The 19,835-nt window shown below is 38.5% G+C and overlaps 1 protein-coding gene and 1 pseudogene across 1 annotated transcript; one reads left to right on the top strand and one right to left on the bottom strand.

Annotated features, from left to right (window-relative positions):
- Positions 1-8,953: 8,953 nt before the first annotated feature.
- On the bottom strand, positions 8,954-12,048 carry LOC105105408 (zinc finger protein 426). The gene is made up of 5 exons (XM_064479870.1): positions 11,985-12,048; positions 11,337-11,463; positions 10,653-10,733; positions 10,331-10,422; positions 8,954-9,869 (listed from the first exon to the last, which is right to left on the bottom strand). The coding sequence occupies exons 1-4, from the start codon at positions 12,015-12,017 to the stop codon at positions 10,337-10,339; spliced, it is 327 nt and encodes a 108-aa protein (XP_064335940.1). The 5' UTR covers positions 12,018-12,048; the 3' UTR covers positions 8,954-9,869; positions 10,331-10,336.
- A 1,282-nt stretch (positions 12,049-13,330) lies between these two features.
- LOC105105409 (deoxyuridine 5'-triphosphate nucleotidohydrolase-like) lies at positions 13,331-17,384 on the top strand (annotated as a pseudogene).
- Positions 17,385-19,835: the final 2,451 nt, after the last annotated feature.

Here is a 19,835-nt window from a genome sequence, read left to right as displayed (position 1 = left end):
CCATTGCTTTGGAGATTAGGTTATCTAAAATTGTGCTTCAGATCAATCATTAATCAACAGATTAATTATCAGTCTTCCAACACGATAAATTAGCTCTTTCTCTGAAGATAACATGTGTGAAAGCTACAAAAGCAGTATGCCCTATATATAAGACTATCACTAACATCAGTTGTCATTTACTAAGGACCATTATGAGCCAGATGTCTCATTAGGAGACTGTAGCTCACAAGTACTCAAGCTCACAACTTGAATATTTGAATCTACTGTTTCAATTATGAATTTTGTATGATCTAAACACAAAACACATATACCTGGGGGGAGGGTATAGCTCAAGTGGTAGAGTGCATGCCTGGCATGCACAAGGTCCTGGGTTCAATTCCCAGTACCTCCTCCTAAATAAACAAACAAACAAACAAACAAACCTAATTACCTCCCTCCCCCCACCAAAAAAAAAGTAAAAAAAAAGTGTTTAAAAAAACACATATACCTGATAAAACTTGTGTGCAGTGAATACTGAATGCTTCAAGTGAAGAAAATAATGTAAAGATCTCAATTTTTTCATACTGATCCGTGCTTATGTAATATTTAACATATACGAGGTAAAATAAAATACATTCTTAGAAATAATCTCACTGACCACTTATGGACCATCAAACAATTTGCTATTCCCCACAAAAATGTTTCAGTATACATAAACACAAGTAAGAGAAACACAAAAACAGAATTACAACATACAAATCAAATAAGACTCACATAAAATGTCTGTGCACAACAGAATATAAACCAAAATACTGTTATTTCTGAATATGTATTTGTATATTTTACTTAAGATGAAAGTAAGATATTCTTTTTAAAACAAATACCTTCAAATTAAAACTAAAAAATTTTCCTTATATTTCTTCATAATAAATTTTAGACATGTTTTTCAAAAGTTGATCAGAAACTACAAATGACCCAAGACCTGTGGAAGGGCATTTACAATATCCAGTCAAAGTAAATGTATATTTTCGCCTTTGATGTGGGAAGCCAAGATGAGGAGCTTACCCTGTAAATCATGTGAAACTATATACAGATGTTTATTCACTGCAAGTTATTAACAGATGCTAAAATAAATGATAGGGAACGACATTCTGAGTATCAAAATATCACTCCACATATGACTTTTTTATTCTATGGAAAAGTCCATCTTTAAAACAGAGAGCTCTGGTGATCCATACGTTAAGCAAATAAGCAAACTTAGCATGCCTAATCATAGGATAGCATAAATTTACAAGTTTGTCAACCTCTGCTCTGGACCCAAATACCAGTTCACAAGAAAAAAGAGACATGGAGGAAACATTTAAACACACTGAAAATAAAAGGAGAAATATCAAAATGTGTGACTTTCAAAAAGAAAGCATGTGACTCTTCAAAGAGTCAATATAATGAATATAATAGACAAACAGTAGCAATTGATCTAGGTTAAAAAAGACTAAAAGACATAAGCAATAGTCACATATAAACCCTGACTGAATTTAAATAACAAAACTACCAAAACCACATGTTGGAACAATGTGGAAAAGTTCCATTTTGGGAGAGTAGATGTTAGATGATATTACATCATGTATGCAATTTATCTTCAACTTACTCCCAAACAGTTCACCATAGTAAGTATTCATAAATCTACAGAGAGAATAAACATGCAAAATGCTGAAAGTGAGTGAATCTACTGAGAAAGGAAGAGAGCAGGGCACAGCCAATAAAGGAGTAACACAGCAAGTAACACAAGAATGGCAAAAGATTCAACCCCCAGTAGGCCTTGAGGCTCAAGATAGTGGGAGACTTGACTTCCAGTAGAACTTGAGCTTCATTACATGCCCATCGTAATATATTAACACAGTGAACAACAAGCCCATGGGCGCCATGGCAGTCGCAAGGCTAGCCACAAAAGGTCAAAGAGTGGGAAATAGCCAACTTCCTGGGAATCCTGGCCTCTTCCCCAGGCTAGTTAGACTGGTCCTTCACTCAGCATATGAAGCCACTTAGCCCATAAAAACCGGCAACACGGCGTCTCGTGGCTGCCCTCTCTCTCTTCCCCTCAAGAGAGATGACCCACACTCTGTCTATGGAGTGTGCACCTACTTTTACTCTGAGCACCAAACCCCCACACCTCATGGCCTTTCTCTTGCCTTCTCAAGTATCTCTAAATAAACCTACCTTTACTCAACTATGGCTTGCTCTTAAATTCTTTCCCACGCAAAGTCAAGGACCCACACTTGGTGGGGCACGTCCCAGGGGCTCAAACGAGGCCTGGTACACAGCCCTCCTCACGCCCCACATCCATTTTTCCTGCATCACTACTACAACAAACATTCATTGTACTGGGTGTTCAAATTTTCTTGAGGTTTAAGATTTTACAAAAGAAAACTGTGGGGATAAAACACTTAGTCCAAACATCCAGTTAACTGTAAACTCAATTATCCAAGAACTAGTATCATAAAGCCTCCACCTTATCTCTTGGAGGCCCCGGTTTTGACTCTGGGAATGCAGGGCCCTAGGAATTTCAGATGACAAGGTAGTTGAGTATCTCGCTATTCTTAAAAACAAAACAAAACAAAAAAAACTGATCTACATACGTTTAAATTTATATACAGAAATACGCGCATCCTTGAAACCGAAGAAAACATCTTTCTACTTCTGTTTAATATTCAGAACCAAAGAATGCCTGCAGACAAAGCCAAATTCTCAAATGAAACAATCTTTGGCACTTAAAAAAAAAAAAAAAAAGGCCTTTTGAACAGACTTTTCCACAGTACTCACCGGAACATGGCGTGATCATCAGGCCTTGATAACTGGAGGCGCGGAAGTCTGAGCAACGCTGACTGGAACAGAGGAAATTCTTTCCCTCGCGGATTCAAGTCACAAAGGCCACACTGGAAGTTTTTGAACAAGGAAGCACAGAGGATGAAAACACCGCGTGGACGCACTCTTACTGCAATTCCCAACCAGGCTGAAGGCCGCGGCACAAGTCCCGGCGGACGTGGGTGAAGGGCCAAACTTGCCCTTTAACACGCTCCTTACATCCCAGAGCCTTTCCTTCATATCTCCCTCCCCATGCACAGGCCGAACCACACGACGACCCACTAACGTGACTTGCTCCACCGGGCGCAGAGCCACGGGAAAGACCGCCGCGGACCAGTGACGCCACTTCCGCTTCCTGCCTCGGCCGTAGGGGGCGGGGCTCGGGAATTCTACCTACGGATCGAGTTCAACCATTGCAGGCAGGGAAACTGCAGTTTCTCCCGCGTGGGTACTGAGGGGCATTGGGGTCGCTGCAGCGCGGGGACTAGGTGTAAGAAGCAGGCCCAGCGGATGAGGTGAGGGCTGGAAACTGGTCTGTAGGCGTGGCTACGCGTGGTAGGCGAGGCCCATACTCGGAAGTGGTGTTGGAGGCGGGACGAGGCCCAGCGCCGGGTTTAGAGTTCAGAAAGGAGAGGCTAGGGTTGGGTTTTCATCTCGTGGGATGCTCCTGAAAAGCTTCTCTACCTGCCTATTCTCACCTTCCTGGCACACTTACAATGATTCTTCCATATTGATAAGCCTGCTGATTCTTGAGATGATCTATCTCCTCCATTCAGTTAATCCTGTATTTGACCTTTATTTACCATTAAAATTTTTTTTTCTAATTTTTTTTTAATCTTGAAAAAAAGAAAAAGCACAAGTTCTCTTGTAGTAAGTACATAGCAAAGAACTCCCACCCCAAACCACTGGGGGTTTATTTGGAAATCTGGTATCACATTATCCTTTAATATATTAGACATGCTCATACACAACCATAATACAACCATCAAAATCAGGATTCACCCTATAATTACGGGCACCTAATCCTCAGATCTCTTTCAAATTTTGTCGGTTGTCCCAATAATGTCTTTTAGAGCAAAGAGACAGATCAGAATCACGTGTTGCTTTTAGTAGTCGTCTCTAAGTCCTTGTTTTTAATTGAAGGGTAGTTGGTTTACAGTATTACATTAGTTTCAGGCGTACAGTATAGTGATTCAGTATTTTTGCAGATTATACTCCATTATAGATTATTACAAAATAGTGGCTATAATTTCCTGTGATATACAGTATATCTTTGTTTTTATATATAGTTTGTATCTGCTCATCCAAACCCCTAATTTGTCCCTGCCCACTTTGGTAACCAAATTTTGTTTTTAATTTCTGTGAGTCTCTTTCTTTCTTGCATACACATTATTTGTATTCTATTTTAGATCCACATATACGTGATAACATACAGTATTTGTCTTCCTTTGTCTGACCTATTTCACTAAGCATAATATTCTCCAGGTCCACTCCTATTGTTGCAAATGGCAGTATTTTTTTTTGGCTAATATTTCATTTTATATATATGTGTGTGTATATATGTGTGTATATATATATGTAATTATAAAACCACCTCTTAATCCAATTATCTGTTGGTGGGCACTCTGGTTATTTCATGTGTTGACTATTGTAGTAAATGGTGCTGCTATGAACTATGGGGTGCATGTATTTTTTTCAAATTGCTATTTTCATTTTTTCTGGATGTATAGCCAAGAGTGGAATTGCTAGAATATATGGTACTTATATTTTCAGTTTTTTAAGGAACCTCTATACTGTTTTTCTTAGTGACTGTGCCAATTTACATTCCTACCAACAGTGTACAAGTGTTCCCTTTTCTCTATATCCTCTCCAACATCTTTTTTTGTATACTTTTTGATGACAGCCATTTTGACAGGAATGAGGTGAAACCTCATTGTGGTTTTGATTTGCATTTCTCTAATAATTAGCAATATTAAATATTTTTCATGCACCTGTTAGCCATCTGTATGTCTTTGGGAAAATGTGTATTCAGGTCTTCTGCGCATTTATTGATTGACTTGTTTGATTTTTTTTATATTGAATTGTATGAGCTCTTTGTATATTTTGGATATTAACCCCTTGCTGGTTGTATCATTTGCAAATATTTCCTCCCTGGGATGACCTAGTTAGACATTAGAAAGGATAATGACATTATTCTGTAAACTTTGTTTTTCTTCCTCAAGTATGTATTTCTGCTTTTTATTTTTCTGATTTTTCCATACCATCCAGGCCCTCCCATACTAAGTTGAAAAACAGCACTGATACCAGGCATCCTTCAATCATTGAGGAATAGTTCTAAATTTTCCCTGTAATGATAGTTGCTGTGTATTTCTGTGGGTGGTTACTATGGAGTTTACAAAGGTCTTTTAAAATCCTATTTACTGGTTCATTTTATCAAGAATCATTCATGTGCATTAGCAGTGACCTTGAACTAAAGGGAAAATTCTGCAATAAAGGAAAAGGGACAGCTGATAAAATAGGAATACGGACTAAAGCTCAGATAACATTCTTGTTCTTGGGAAACACATACTGAACATTTTTAGGGGTAAAGAGACATAATATATGCAACTTACACTCAAATGATTCAGGAAAAAATAACAGAATGGGGAGTGGGAGACAGAATGAATAAGAATGAAAAAGTAGCAAAATGTTAAAAATTAGGGAATCTGGATAGAGGTATACTGGAGTCTTTTATATAGTCTATGATCTTTTTCTTTAAGTCTGAATTCATTTCAAATTTTTTTAAAAAGGAGCCAAGAACAGGTAAGACACTCCCAAAGAGGAACAATGGCATAGGGAACAGATCTATTAGGCATTAAGAAACATAGTCAAGTTAGATTAACAAGGACCACTGGTACTTATGCAGAGAATTAGACCAACTAACCAAAGAAACAACATCAAGCCCTGAAACATACCCAAATAAATACAGAATTTTTTTCAACAGCTGATTTGGCACTGCTGATCAGCAGAGAAAGTTGAACTTCTAAACACATACCCCTATGAAATTTTTATGTCCATTGGAGGAAAAATTAAATTAGACATAAATTGGTTCCATATACAAAAATCAATCTTAGATGGATGGAACCATAACCATAAAACCATAACAATTTTGTAGGCAAGGTACTAGAACATATTTAAAACCTCAGAGTAAAAAAAAAAATCTCTAAAACATGATAAAGGAAAGAGCGAATAAATCTGGCTATGCTCTCTCCCCCTCTCCTCTGCAGAGGGGAAATGTCAAGTCAGACTTTCTCCAACAACTGTGTATTGGGTCTGTATTATTGTATTGGGTGTGTATGGCTCTCCCTCAGATGTGCACCTTCTCAGAGAACCACCTGTGGGCATTATTTATCACTTTGTTTTGCTTTTATTTTTATTCATTTAGTCCTCCAATTTCCTTCATGTTCACTTATTGGATATCTTTTAACCTTCTGTGGTCTAAAGGTCAACTCACTTTGTTTCAAATAAACCAGTCTTTAATCAAAAACTGAAGAGCAGCCTAAATGGTAATCTCCACCATAGTATTCAAATGACAAAGGTAGAAAGTTCCACATTTCACTATCCATGAACCAAATCCACCATCATGATAACCCCAGAGATGAGAAGCCGAAACCATATACATAAAGTCTATGTTGTCTGGCTTTGGGATCTGCTTTTTTTTGGAGAGTTTTTGCATGTCATAGGCAGCATTAAGTGTCTTTTGTTTACTAATGCTTTTTTGTTACCCTAAAGTCACATAGGGTCAGAGGTAAAACTCAGCTGTCTATTTCCTAGAGATTTTTACTTGATACCACAGTCCTCAAACTGGATACTTTGTGCTGAACAGGCCCACAAGTGTGTTAGTTTGGAATGTTTAAATTTTTTTCATTGCGATATCATTAATGTACAAATGTATGAGTCTTAAGTATTTAGTGAATAACTTTTGAAAATTGCATGTATGTGAACCGCATTATTCAGCACCCTCAACAAGACCCAGAACATACTCCTTTTCCTTGAAGGTCTTCTTTCCCACTTCAATCCGTTCCCTCCACCTCCCCTTCAGCAAGCACTTGTCTGACTTCTAAGCTACTGGATACAATATTCTGTACACACACACATATATAGGTAGTTTATGCATCATTTTCTAATCTATATCATAACTGATTTTTCTCTGTATTTTAGAGAAGCAATATGGGAGAAAGGTGTTTAAATTTCACACTGGAATTGTGAACTTTGAGTTTATTTCTCTTTGTATTTCTGTAAAGTATTGTTTTATATATTTTGTAACAATATTACTAAGTAGATTCACCTTTCAAAAAACCTCAATCTTTGAATTCTACCTATAAACACTTTTTGAATTACAGCTCATGCTGTCTCACAACAGGATGGATCTGCTTGCTTTTGGAGAGTCTTGCTTATCATGGACAGTGTTATTTGCTTTTTGGTTACCAGTATTCCCCTAGTATCTGACACAGAGTCTTGCACACTGAAGGCATTCAGTGATTCTAACAGACAACTGAGATCCTTCTCAGGATTATTTTGCCTAGATATAGCAAGATAACTGGCTCTTAGGTTGCTTGATGTATTATACAGTCCTCCAGGGAATGTAATTAAATATGCATCAAGAGAGAAAGGAAAACAAAAACATAAATTTAAGGTACTCTGGTGCGATAGCTGCTATGACTACATCTTGATACCCAAACTCGGGACTTTCTGGGTATCAAAAGCCCCCTATTTTGTGCATCTTCTCAACATCCTTCTGAAAAACACACTTGCTATAATACAGTAAGATTTGAAAGTGAATGAGGATACACATAGAATTGGCTTAGTATCCAGTGAATATTGGCTATTACAGCTTAACCAAAGAAGTTTCACCCAAAGAACTGAATGCAGGAACTTGAAGACACATGCACAGCCATTCATAGCTGCATTATTCATGCTGTGCCTATCTCAGAAGATCCTAAGATGCAAACTTAGGGTACCACACCCTATACTTCCTACGTTTTATCTTGATTGTGAATCAGCCCAAGTTTATTAAGGATGAGGAACAATGTAATGGAAAATAATGATGACTCTACATTTCTTACACTAATGAATTTTTTTTGCAGTGAGGTCACAAATGAACGTTGTATTTAGGAGAATGTTTTCCCATAAATCTTACATCAGTAGAGTTCCTCTGCAATGCAAGATATCCCATATTTTAAGGAATATATATTTCACTGAGGAAATAGTAAAGAGCTTCCCATGTCTCTTAATTGTATGGTTTCACTGTGAGCCCTACTAGGGTGGGTTGTGAGGAAATTGATGGCTTTTCCACCTTCTTTACCCTAGTAGATCATCTCTTCAGTACGGCCTTTTAATGTCTTCGAAGTTAGTTGGGAAGACTGAGGGCTACCCCACATTCCTGACATTGATAAAATTTCTCTCCAGGGTGAGTTCTTACAATACATCAAAAGAAATGGAGAACCGAAGGCTTGCCCACATTTTTAATGTTTGTTGTTTCTCTACACAGTGGGTTTTTCATACACGTACAATGAACTGGATTAACTGGTGGCTTTCTCATTCGCTCATATTCTGGGTTTCTTACCACCATGAGTTTTTTCATGTCGTGAAAGGTTGGAGTTTTGAGTGAAGTATTTCCCACATTCCTTACATTTGTATGGTTTCTCTCTGGTATGAATCACTAAATGCCTAGCTAGGCCTGAGGAAAGTGAAGGCTTTCCCGCATTCCTTACATTCACAGGGCTTTTCTCAACTGTGAATTCTTAGGTTTCGCTCGGCCTGAGGAAATAGGAAAGACTTTCCCACATTCCATACATTCAAAGGACCACTCTCCAGTGTGACTTTTTAAGTGTCTACTAAGACGTTAGGTAGTAATGAAGGCTTTCTCACATTCCTTACATTTATAGGGTTTCTTTCCAGAGTGAATTTGTTTATGTTTAAAGAAGTATGAGTATGTATCAAAGGCTTCATCACATTCTTCACATTTACAGGGTTTCTCTCCAGTGTGACTATGCATGTGAACATTAAGGTAGAAAGAATACAGAAAGCCTCTTCCACATGCCTTACATTTGTAAGATTTTATTTCAGTGTGAATTTGAATGTGATTTTTAAGACATCAAGAACTTGCGACAGGATTTCCCACATGCCGTACATTCAAAGATCTTCTCTCCAGTGTGTGACTTTTTAAGTGTCTACTAAGATGATAAGTAGTAATGAAGGCTTTCCCACTTTCCTTACATTTATAGGGTTTCTCTCCAGTATACCTACTTACATGTTTGTGTAGGCTTTCAGGAAAAGGGAAGGCTTTCCCACATTCTGTACATTTATAAGGTTTCCCTCTAGAATGAACACACACGTGAGTGATACTGTGTGAAGACCTGGCAAAAGCTTTCCCACATTCATCACACTCAAAAGGCTTCTCTCCCGTGTGAGTCCCAAAGTGATTAATAAGATATGAGGACGTTGCAAAGGCCTTCCCACATTTGTCACATTTAAAATGCTTCTCCCTAGTGTGAGTTTTTATATGTCTCCTAAGGCCTGAGGATGCAGCATAAGCTTTCCCACATTCGTTACATTCATGTTTGGTAGCACTGCGAGTTTGCACATGTATACCAAGGCAAGTGGAGTGAACAGAAGCTTTCCCATAATCCTTCCATTCACAAGAGTTTTTCTCTATTGTTGAGTTCTCGTTTGTGCCTGAAGGTAAGACTCATTAACAAAGGCATTCCCACCATCACTGCCTTGAAGGCTTTCTCTGATGTGCTAGTTTTCCCATACACAATATTTGGAGTCACACTGATGGCTTTTCCACACTGAACAAACACAGGATGTTTCTCTCCAGTAGAGGGTTTCTTCTGCACAGTAAGGAAGCTCTTTCCACACTGATTATCCTCATAAGTGTCCCCTTCATTTTGAGTTCTCTTGTGTGTCTTAAGGCACAAATGTTCACTAAAGTCTTTCCCACTCTGCTTACAGTCATAGAGTTCCAGTCCATTGTGGTTTCTTGCCTGTGGAAGAATGGATGAATGATGATTCAAAGACTTCTCTGTCTCAATTCTGTCCATCTCAAAACAGAAACATTACGATGATGGTGATGATTTTAACATTTCCATTACATTCATACACTTCCTTCCCTGTTGATTTAAGTTGAATGATGGAATCCTGCTAGAATGATGTGCCATCTACTCTCATATTAAAATATTCCTGTACATTTTCATGGAATTGTTTTAAAAACTCAATGTCTAGTTATATAAGTGGGAATGAGTCCTTGTGGGAATTTTGAAGCATGAGTTTCAACCTAAGTTTAGGGTATCCCCAAATTCATACATTCAGAATATCTCACCAAAACCATTGTTCTCCTCTGGGTGAATGCCACTTAAGCCAAATATCTATCACTTGTGGTGATCTTTCTACTGAACATCTCAATCTTTTCTGAATTGTAAAATAATAAATATCATTTCAAACTTACCATTCTTCACATTTCTGTCCCATTGGGTGTTTCTGCCCCTAAAATATCCTGCTGAATTGAGGAGTCTTTGACTTTTTGATTCATTTCCCATTCTAAAGTAAAAGAGAGTAACCAGTGTAAGAACTTGCAGGAAGTAGTATAGGTTAGAATATTATCAGGGAAAGAAAGTAAACAAGTTCTGAATAGAGTATACAACAAAATGAAAGTTAAAAAAGAAACAACAGGAGACTAATGATCTTAGCTTTCTTAACAAGTTTCCTCATTATAATCCCAAACACATGGAAGCTTTCATTGACCACAGAAGTTTTTCATAATTGCTTACCTTGGAGGGCTCCTCTCTCCACTGTCCTAAACTCTCCTTGTTCCAACCAAGAGATCAGAGCCGGTTTGAACGACTTATAGCCTATTCACAAGGAAAGTTATATTAACAGAAATAGGTCCTATAAATCATGACAGACCATCCATGAATCAAATTCTATACTTCTAATGAATGTAGTAAAATTATTTTAAATGAGATAAACAGGCAAACATCCCCTCCTTCTGTGCCCCCAAAAGATTATCTCTGCTCCTGAAACCCAGTTCTGATGTATATATATGCATTTAAAAAGCATTAAGGCTTTTATGGAAAACAGAAATAAAGTGGGGGAAAAAAAAGATTTTCATTCTCATGGCAAAACCACTACATCACTGGTTATCAAACTTTGGTGTCCATTAGAATTATTTCAAGTGTTTGTTAAAACACAGATGACAGGGACCCAATGCCGGAGTTTCATTCAGTAGGTCAAAGGTGGAGTCTGAGAATGCACATTTCTAAGAGAGTAACAGTGATACTGTTAGTCCTAAAGTCATATTTTTACTAAAACCACCCAAATTAAAATCCATTCATAGAAAGACAGTGTGTTAATGCCCATTGTATTCCGATTTAACATCACCCATCCTGGAACAAAGAAGTACATTACACCTTGTCCTCTTCAGTAAGAGGCTACAGGAGTGGTGGCGGCCTTACCCGTGGTGATCAGGTTCTTGTAGTTCTCCAGCATCACATCTCTGTACAGGTTTCTCTGAGATAGGTCCAGTAAAGTCCACTCCTCTTGGGTGAAGTTGACAGCCACATCGCCAAAGGTCACAGCATCCTAAGGCATTACACACATGCTGGATTCAGTAAAGTAACACCTCCACCAATGTTCACTGGGAAATGAAGATGTAGCACCCCATGGCAACAGAGGGATTCAAGGACTCTTACCATCTCCCCCAGGACACACTGGTCCTCGGTTCTCCTCTAATTACACTCACTCATGATTGATATCCTTCATTTTATAGTGGAACCTGTAACACATGAACTCATCTGGCCCAACTAGCCTAAAATTTCTTTCTGTCTTTTTTCCTTCATTCAGGAACCCCTGAGAAAACTGCAGACACTTGTAAATGCTGATGAATGAATAAACTTTTTTGAGAAATGCACATTCTCATCTTCCTTGTCTGTCAGTGCACAGAGCAAAGTAAGAGTTGTGCAGTCTATCATGAGAATCATATGAGGGGGTAATAATTGAAATACTGAGATTATGCAAGGTAATCTTGTCACCAATATGTGGACAAATGGTCCATCTGGTGGATGCAGTACACCACTTTGTAAAAGGATACACTTTCTTCTTACCTGAGAACAATTTGTCAAACACTCAGTCACCATCCTTTCTCCCTCTATCTTTTCTTCAGGAAGGCAGAAAGGGTTCTTAGAAAGAACACCTAGGAAAAAAGAAAAAAGGCATAAGCATACAGAGAGGACCATAATTCCCACATTCACTGCCCAGAAGTCATTCCATTCTTCCTTGAAATCCCCTAATATCCCTGAAAATTCAAGAAATCTCAAGCAAATATACACTACTGCTGTGAAATGCCAGAGTAGCCCTGTCTCATGTGGAGCCAGAAAAGGGGTTGGGGAGCCATGCTGCCCATCTGGAAAAGAGTAATGACTTCATTTTACAGGTAAGGAAAATTAAGACCTGATAATGTGACTCTTCACTTGTCAAGGCAATAAAACACATAAATAAGATTATACGGCAACTCTAGCAAATGCATATACCAGAAAGCTGACTTAGAGAACAGCGTCCTCTAGCCCACTTCAGCTCTTCCTAGATGAACCAGCAGCATGACCACTCAGGCCCAGACCAAAGAACTCTATACTGTGAAGGCAGAAGCTAAAGTAGAGGTCCTGAAAAAGAGCATTAACAAGGACTTATTATGGTCCATGTCATGGGCTGTCATGCTGCAAAGATGGTGAAATTTGCCTGAAAAATTCCTTTCCTTGATGCCAAGATAATGTCAGGACAGCTTATGAATATAAGTGGATATGGCCATCTCCATCCCCCTGGAGATTGGGTTATCTGGAGCCCTGCTTCATATCAATCATTAATCAACAATTATTGGTAATCAATCACACATCATAAATTAGCTCTTTCTGTGCAGGTAACATATGTGAAATCTACTAAAAGCATATGTTTTATAACAAGAATATCAGTAACATCAATTGCTATTCACTGAGGACATGTACCAGATACCTCATTAGGAGCTTATAGCTTACCTATATATTTGGAACAACTTGAACATTGAAACTCTTTTTGACTGTAAATTATGTATGATCTAAACAGAAATCAAGTATATAGGATAAAACTTTAGTGTCCAGTAAAGTCAGAACCCTTCAAGTGAAGAAAATAATGTAGAGTATCTCAATTTTTATACTGATTAAATGTTTAAGTAATATTTTAGCATATTTAGGGTAAAATAAAACATACTCATATATTTTTCATTTTTGCTTATTGTGGGTACTGAAAATATTTTCATTATATACATGATCTATATACATTATATTTGTATTGGAAAGCACTTACATTTTTGGAGAAACAGAATCTTTCATCATAATGACCTCTGTGTCTGTAGTAATGCTTCTTGGCAATGCTGACATTAGGATCAGCTTTAGGGGGAGCTATTGCTTTTTTGTACATCATGGGTACCACTGTGTCTGTTTTGGATGCCAATGTCTCCAGTACAAGGAGTGGCACAGAGTCTGGCTCACTGAAGGCACCCAAGATTGGAGATCAACAGACAATGGAGATCCTTCATACCACTCCTCAAGCACACTGAAATTATAGCTAAATAACCATTCATAACATAATATACATCTCAGTTTTCAGAAATGTATTTAATTACTCTACGAATGGAAGGGTGGGAGGAACACTGTCTTCTTCCGAGCACTCACACCAGCCTTGGTTTATCTGCACACCTCTCACTGGTTTCCCACGGCCTCCTTGTACGGACACTTAGTGCTCTGGGTCTTGCGCTGGTAGCGGCACCCCAATTCCCTTTCAAAATCTGCCCACCAGCCATGGGTCTTCTGCAACCTAGAGGGGTGCTTCCTCCTTCCCCAGTGACTCTTGACTAGTTCTGGCCCTGGCCACCTAGCAAAATTCCTCACATCCAAAGGGCTGCCATGGCACCTTCTCCAACAAGGTCTGAAGTCCACTTTTGGGGAAAAGCAGCCCCTACATGCTTGGTCTTCCTAAATACTCTTCATAAACTCTAGAATCTGGAGATGGCAGTCTAGGTCATGGTTTTGTGATAGACTTTCTAATGGCAATTGGAAATGCTGGAGGTGTTTGCACTGTGTGAGGTAATGAAGGGCCAATATCATCTCCTTGCTGCAATCCTAGATGTTTGGTCTCTTAGCTACTATGAGACTGAAATGATGGCGATTCTACATCAATTTCTACTAATTTAACCTATTATATAAACCTTTTTCCTAAATTAACAATAATTTTTTAAAAAAGTGTTAGAATTCTCTTTACACCTTTATATTACACTTCTGTTTAAATCAAAGTGTGATTTACAGGTTCCCTTCATCTGAAATGTTCTCATTCACTCTATACCTCCTCGCCCTAGCTCAACAACCAGATTAGCTAAGTCATATTCATGCTTTCATTTACAACTTAAATATCAACACCTTCTAATACACCTTCTCCTCTCATATTATGCCATTATTATGTCCAGATAACAAACTTGCCAATAATCATTTCAAATGTCTTCCTAAATAAACTGTAAACCCCACAGTAGCAGTAGCACTATCTTTGCTTTTATCTCCATTGTGTCCCTGTTCCTGGCACAGCCTAGATCATTAAAGTAACTCAGTGATCACTGGTGGACTGTCAGAGACTTGCTAGTCCCCACAAAAATGGTAACTGCATAGATATACACAAAGTGAAGTTTAAAAAAAACCCACAAAATTAAATAGAAATCATAAAACACCTGTGCAGTGTTTTGATTTTTACAATATGAACCAAAATACTGTCCTTCTGAAATGTATTTCAGTATTCTCACTTAGGAAAAAAGTGGACTAGATATAGTTTTTGAAAACAAGTGCCTTGCACTAAAATTTGTTTCTATGTCTGTCCCAAGTAATTTTAATCCTATTTTAATGTTGATTCAGAAACTACCAAATGGCACAAAATTTATGAAAGGGATTTATATACTCAGAAAAATTAAATGTTTTTGCCCTTTGACCTAGAAATTCAACCTTAAAATCTTACCCTGAAAATGCACTTCTACAGATATGAAACAACATATATAAATCATTGCTAGTAGTGCTAGAATCACAGATGCCAGAACAATTGATAGAAAAGTTGTTAGAAAAGAAGATAGTCTGTGTCAAAATATCACCCCACATATCACTTTTTTATTCAAGAGGAAAAGTCTACCTTTAAAATACAGGGTTCGGGTAAAGGGGTTGGGAAGGGATAAATTTGGGAGTTTGAGATTTACAAATGTTAGCCACTATATATAAAAAACAGATTTTAAAAAGTTTCTTCTGTATAGCACAGGGAACTATGTTCAATATCTTGTAATAACCTTTAATTAAAAAATGAAAATGAATATACGTATATATATATTCATAACTGGGACACTGTGATGTACATCAGAAATTGACACACTATAATTGACTGTATTGAAGTTAAAAAATAAAAATAAAATAAACTACAGGGTTCTATGGTGGGGGTGAGTACAGCTCAGTGGCAGTGTGCATGCTTAGCATGCACAAAATCCTGGGTTCAGTCCCTAGGACCTCTATTAATAAATTAATTTAAAAATAATAAAATAAAATACAGGGTTCTGGTGATCATTACCTAATCAAATATAGCATCACTGACAGAAAGATGATATAAATCTAGGTCTTCCTGATGAAATACAACTTAAAACATTCAACATCACCTACAGTGTATTTTGTAAATGATCTTTTGAAGCCTGTAGACCAAAAGTTGGCAAACCATAACTCACAGTCCTGTTTTTGTGAATAAAGTTTTTGCAAATCATTTATCTGTTAAGGTGTTTATATCTAAAGAAAATGAAGAACTCATACAACTCAACAGAAAAAAAATCAAATTTAAAAATGGACAGAATATCTGAATAGACTTTTTTTTTTCCAGAGAAGACATACAGATGGCCAACAGGTAATTAAAAAGGTGCTCAACATTACTAATAAGGGAAATGCAAATCAAAGCTACAATGAGATATCACCTCACATCTCTTAGAATGGCTATTATCAAAAAGATAACAAGTAACAAGTGTTGTTGAGGATGTGGAGAAAAGGGAATCCATGTGCACTCCTGGTGGGAATGAAATTTGGTGCAGCCGCTATGGGAAACAATATGGAGGTTCCTCAAAAATTAAAAATAGAACCACTACATCACGCAGCAATTCCACTTCCGGGCATTCATATGAAGAAAACAAAAATACCAACTCAAAAGATATATATACTCCTATGTTCACTGCAGTGTTATTTACAACAGCTAAGACATGAAAGCAACTGAAATGTCCATTTATGAATTAAAAAAACATACACACACACAACACACACGCGTGCATATACATACACACCCAATACATACACACAATGGGATATTATTCAGCCACTGAAAAAAAGAAGGAAATCTTGCCATTTCCAAGAACATGGATGGACCGTGAGGTCATTATGCTAAATGAAGTTAAGTCAGACAAAGACAAATATCGTACGATCTCACTTATATATAGAACTTTAAAAAAGAAAACAAACAAACAAAAAACCCCTAGAAGGTATGGATATAGCAAACAGATTAACAGTTGCTGGATGAGGGTGAAGGGAGATGGGACAGATGGATAAAAGTGGTCAAAAGGTACAGATTTCCAGTTACAAAATTAAGTCCTCAGTATGGGTTTTGATGAATGTTAATTAGGCTTATTGTGGTGATCATTTCGGAATATATACTCAAACACTGAATCATTAGGCTGTACACCTGAAACTAATATATGTCAAATATACCTCAATTTAAAAAGAAATTCCAAAATGTGTGACTTTCTAAAACATCTTACTTTTCAAAAAATCATTATAGAGAAGAAATAATAGTCAATGCTCTAGGTTAAAGGAGACTAAAAGACACACAAAATTGCCATCTTAAAACCCTAACTGCTCTCTCTTGTTGCGCCTGCTCCCAGTTGCGCTCACTTTCTGTCCTGCCACGCCCTGCTCTCAAGAGACACACGTCATCTCCCCCAGCAAGCGGCCCCTGCCGCGGGGGAGGGCGGCACACGGCTCCGCTCTGCCCCGCTCTCGGAGCACGCCACCATCCCAAGGGGTCCGCGCGCGCCGCGGGCTATGACCTGTACAGTGCCTACGCTTACACAGCATCACCCATGGAGAAGGCCCTTGTGAAAACCGACATTTCAGATAGCTCTTCCTTCTGGGTACTACGGGAGAGTAGCTCCACGTTCAGGCTTGGCTGCAAAACACTTCATAGATGTAGGAGCTGGTGTCACAGATGAAGATTATACAGGAAATGTTGGTGTTGTACTATTTAATTTTGGCAAAGAAAAGTTTGAAGTCAAAAAGGGTGATCGAATTGCACAGCTCATTTGTGAACAGATTTTCCACCCAGAAATGGAGGAAGTTCAAGTGTTAGATGACACTGAAAGGGGCTCAGGAGGTTTTGGTTCCACTGGAAAGAACAAAATTTATGCCAAGAACAAAAAATGATAAAATGTACTTTTTCTTTCAAAATAAAAACTTTACTTAAAAAAACCCTAACTGCATCCCAAAACACCCAGAAGTATATTCTGGAACAATGTGGAGGATTTTAGTTTTTACAGAGCAGGCAGAGGGTGACATTATTATTTTAAATTTTCTTGGGGGAAACAAAAGTATTGTGGTTTAATTAGCACAATGTCCTTATCTTTAGATGTATTACCAAGTATTTAAAGGTACATGCCTGCAATTTATTTTCAACTTACCCTCTCACACAGTTCACCAAAAAATGTATTTATTTCTCTAGAGAGAGAGCAAACTTGCAAAATGCTAAAAATGGGTGAATCTACTTCAACGGACATTAACTGTACTGAACGTTCACATTTCATTTAGGTTTACGATTTTTCAAAGGAAAAACGTGGGAAAAATATACTTAGTCCAAACATCCGTTAATGAGGTCAACTCTCCTAGAAATAGTACAAAAAAGCCTTCATTCTTTTTTCTTGGAATACCTATGTTTTGAAATTCTGTGGGGATGTACAGGCTGAGGAAGTTCAGATGAACAGATAAGTGAGTATTCTTGTTTCTCTTTCGTATAAAGACTTATGGCCTATACAAACTTACACTTCTACACAGAAAAATGGCACCATAGACAGCTATGAAAGTATATTTCTACCTGAATGTAATATGCCAAAAATAAAGAAAGAACGCCAGATTTTCAGATGAAATCTTTTGTATACAAAAGGAAACAGCACAGGGAAATATATACAAGATCTTATGTTAGCTCACAGAGGAAAAAAATGTGACAATGACTATATATATGTTCACGTACAATTGAAAAATTGGGCTCTACACTGGAATTTGACACAACATTGTAAAATTATTACAAATCAATAAAAAAAAGTTAAAAAAATAAAAAAGGAAACAGAATCAACTTTCCCCCAGTGCTCACCGGAATGTTCTGAATCTCCAGATCCGTGAGGCCGCGAGGACACTCCGGAGTCAACCGACCTCAAATGCGTTAATACTTTGCCTCCCGAAGAAAAATCACGAAGGCTGCTTTTGAAGCGGGGAGTATAGAATGAAACCGCAAGGATCCCGCGGAAGCGCCCTTATGGCATTTTGCCAAGCGTCCTCTGGACCTGGCCGTGCCGAGGACCCAGGCCCGGGCAGAAGCGAGCGCCGCGAGCCAGCCTCTCTAAGCAGGCGCCTAACCTTTAACTCCTCCTTTCACCTCCTTCCCTCGCCTTCGCGCGGGCTTCACGAATGCTGGCTTGGGCCGGACCACGACCAACGCCAAACCGCCAGCAGCGGAAAGGCCCTAAGCGAAAGAATGTCGCCACACCCACTTCCGGCCGGGAGCCGGAAGAGGCGGGGCTTCAGCGTTGGCCCAGTCCGTTGCTTTCGACTACGTTAGGCACAGAAGTTCTAGTTTTCCCTGGCTTGGGTACCAGTCGGTCCCGAGTAGAGTAGATGCGCGGGCTAGGTATTAAATGAGCCCCAGAAATAAGGTTGAGGCCGCAATCAGTCCTTAGGCGGGGCTAGCAACCTATTCCCTAGGCGGAGTTGGACGTGGGACCACACCCAGTGGGTATTTAAACTGCTTAAAATTGAAGCCTTGAAAGTTAGGCTGCGGATAGCGACCCATCTCATGCCACCACTTCAAAAGGTCTACGTGCCTCTCCCCTCTTTCCTAGAGCTCTAACAGTGATTTTCCCATATCGATAATTCTGCCAATCCATGAAGTAGTGTATCTCCTCCATTCAATCCCACAAAGTGGGACACCATTCCCAACGCTAATGGTATCCCTTGTATGTGGGGATTTTTCATTGTGTTTAAATCAGTAAGCAATCTATAAGACTACCATTACGTTTGCTAGACCTCACAGCTACGTGGTTCGTAAGACTTAGAGTCCCCATCTCCCCCTTTTTTATGATAGAGGGAGTGGGGATTGCTCGGAGCCATGCAAAGCTTCAGCCTTTATATTTTATTTTTTAATTTGGTCTCTTCTTTCCTCGTTTTTTTTTGTTTGTTTGTTTGTTTTGTTTTGTTTTTTGGTATTTGCCTGATAAGCTCCTAGTGTTCCCAAGTGACCCTATCAACTTCAGAGGGACTACAGTCTATCTAAGAGAGCAACGTGGGGGAATCCCTATTTTTTAACAATTTGATTTTCAGGAAGATGCTTTTACGAGTAGAAAGGCAGAGACACTCAAGAGTACACTGACCAGAAGATTTACAAACTGATTTGAGCTGAGAATCGTCTCAGGTTTCTAGGGAGAGAGAACAAAATATTCCTGACCCTTTTCTTTTTTCATTAAACATTGCGCCACCAGTCGGGAACAAATCACGACAGAAGTAAAGCAAGAAGCAACAGAAGAGACAGGTGAAGCCTGCTGGTGTCTTTGGTGGGGACAGCTGCTGGGGACTTCCTGATCTCTTTGTCTCCCACAAGGGATGTCCTGG

Source organism: Camelus dromedarius, chromosome 27 (assembly GCF_036321535.1).
Source record: "Camelus dromedarius isolate mCamDro1 chromosome 27, mCamDro1.pat, whole genome shotgun sequence".
Taxonomy (NCBI): domain Eukaryota; kingdom Metazoa; phylum Chordata; class Mammalia; order Artiodactyla; family Camelidae; genus Camelus; species Camelus dromedarius.
This window is presented reverse-complemented; position numbering and strand designations above follow the sequence as displayed.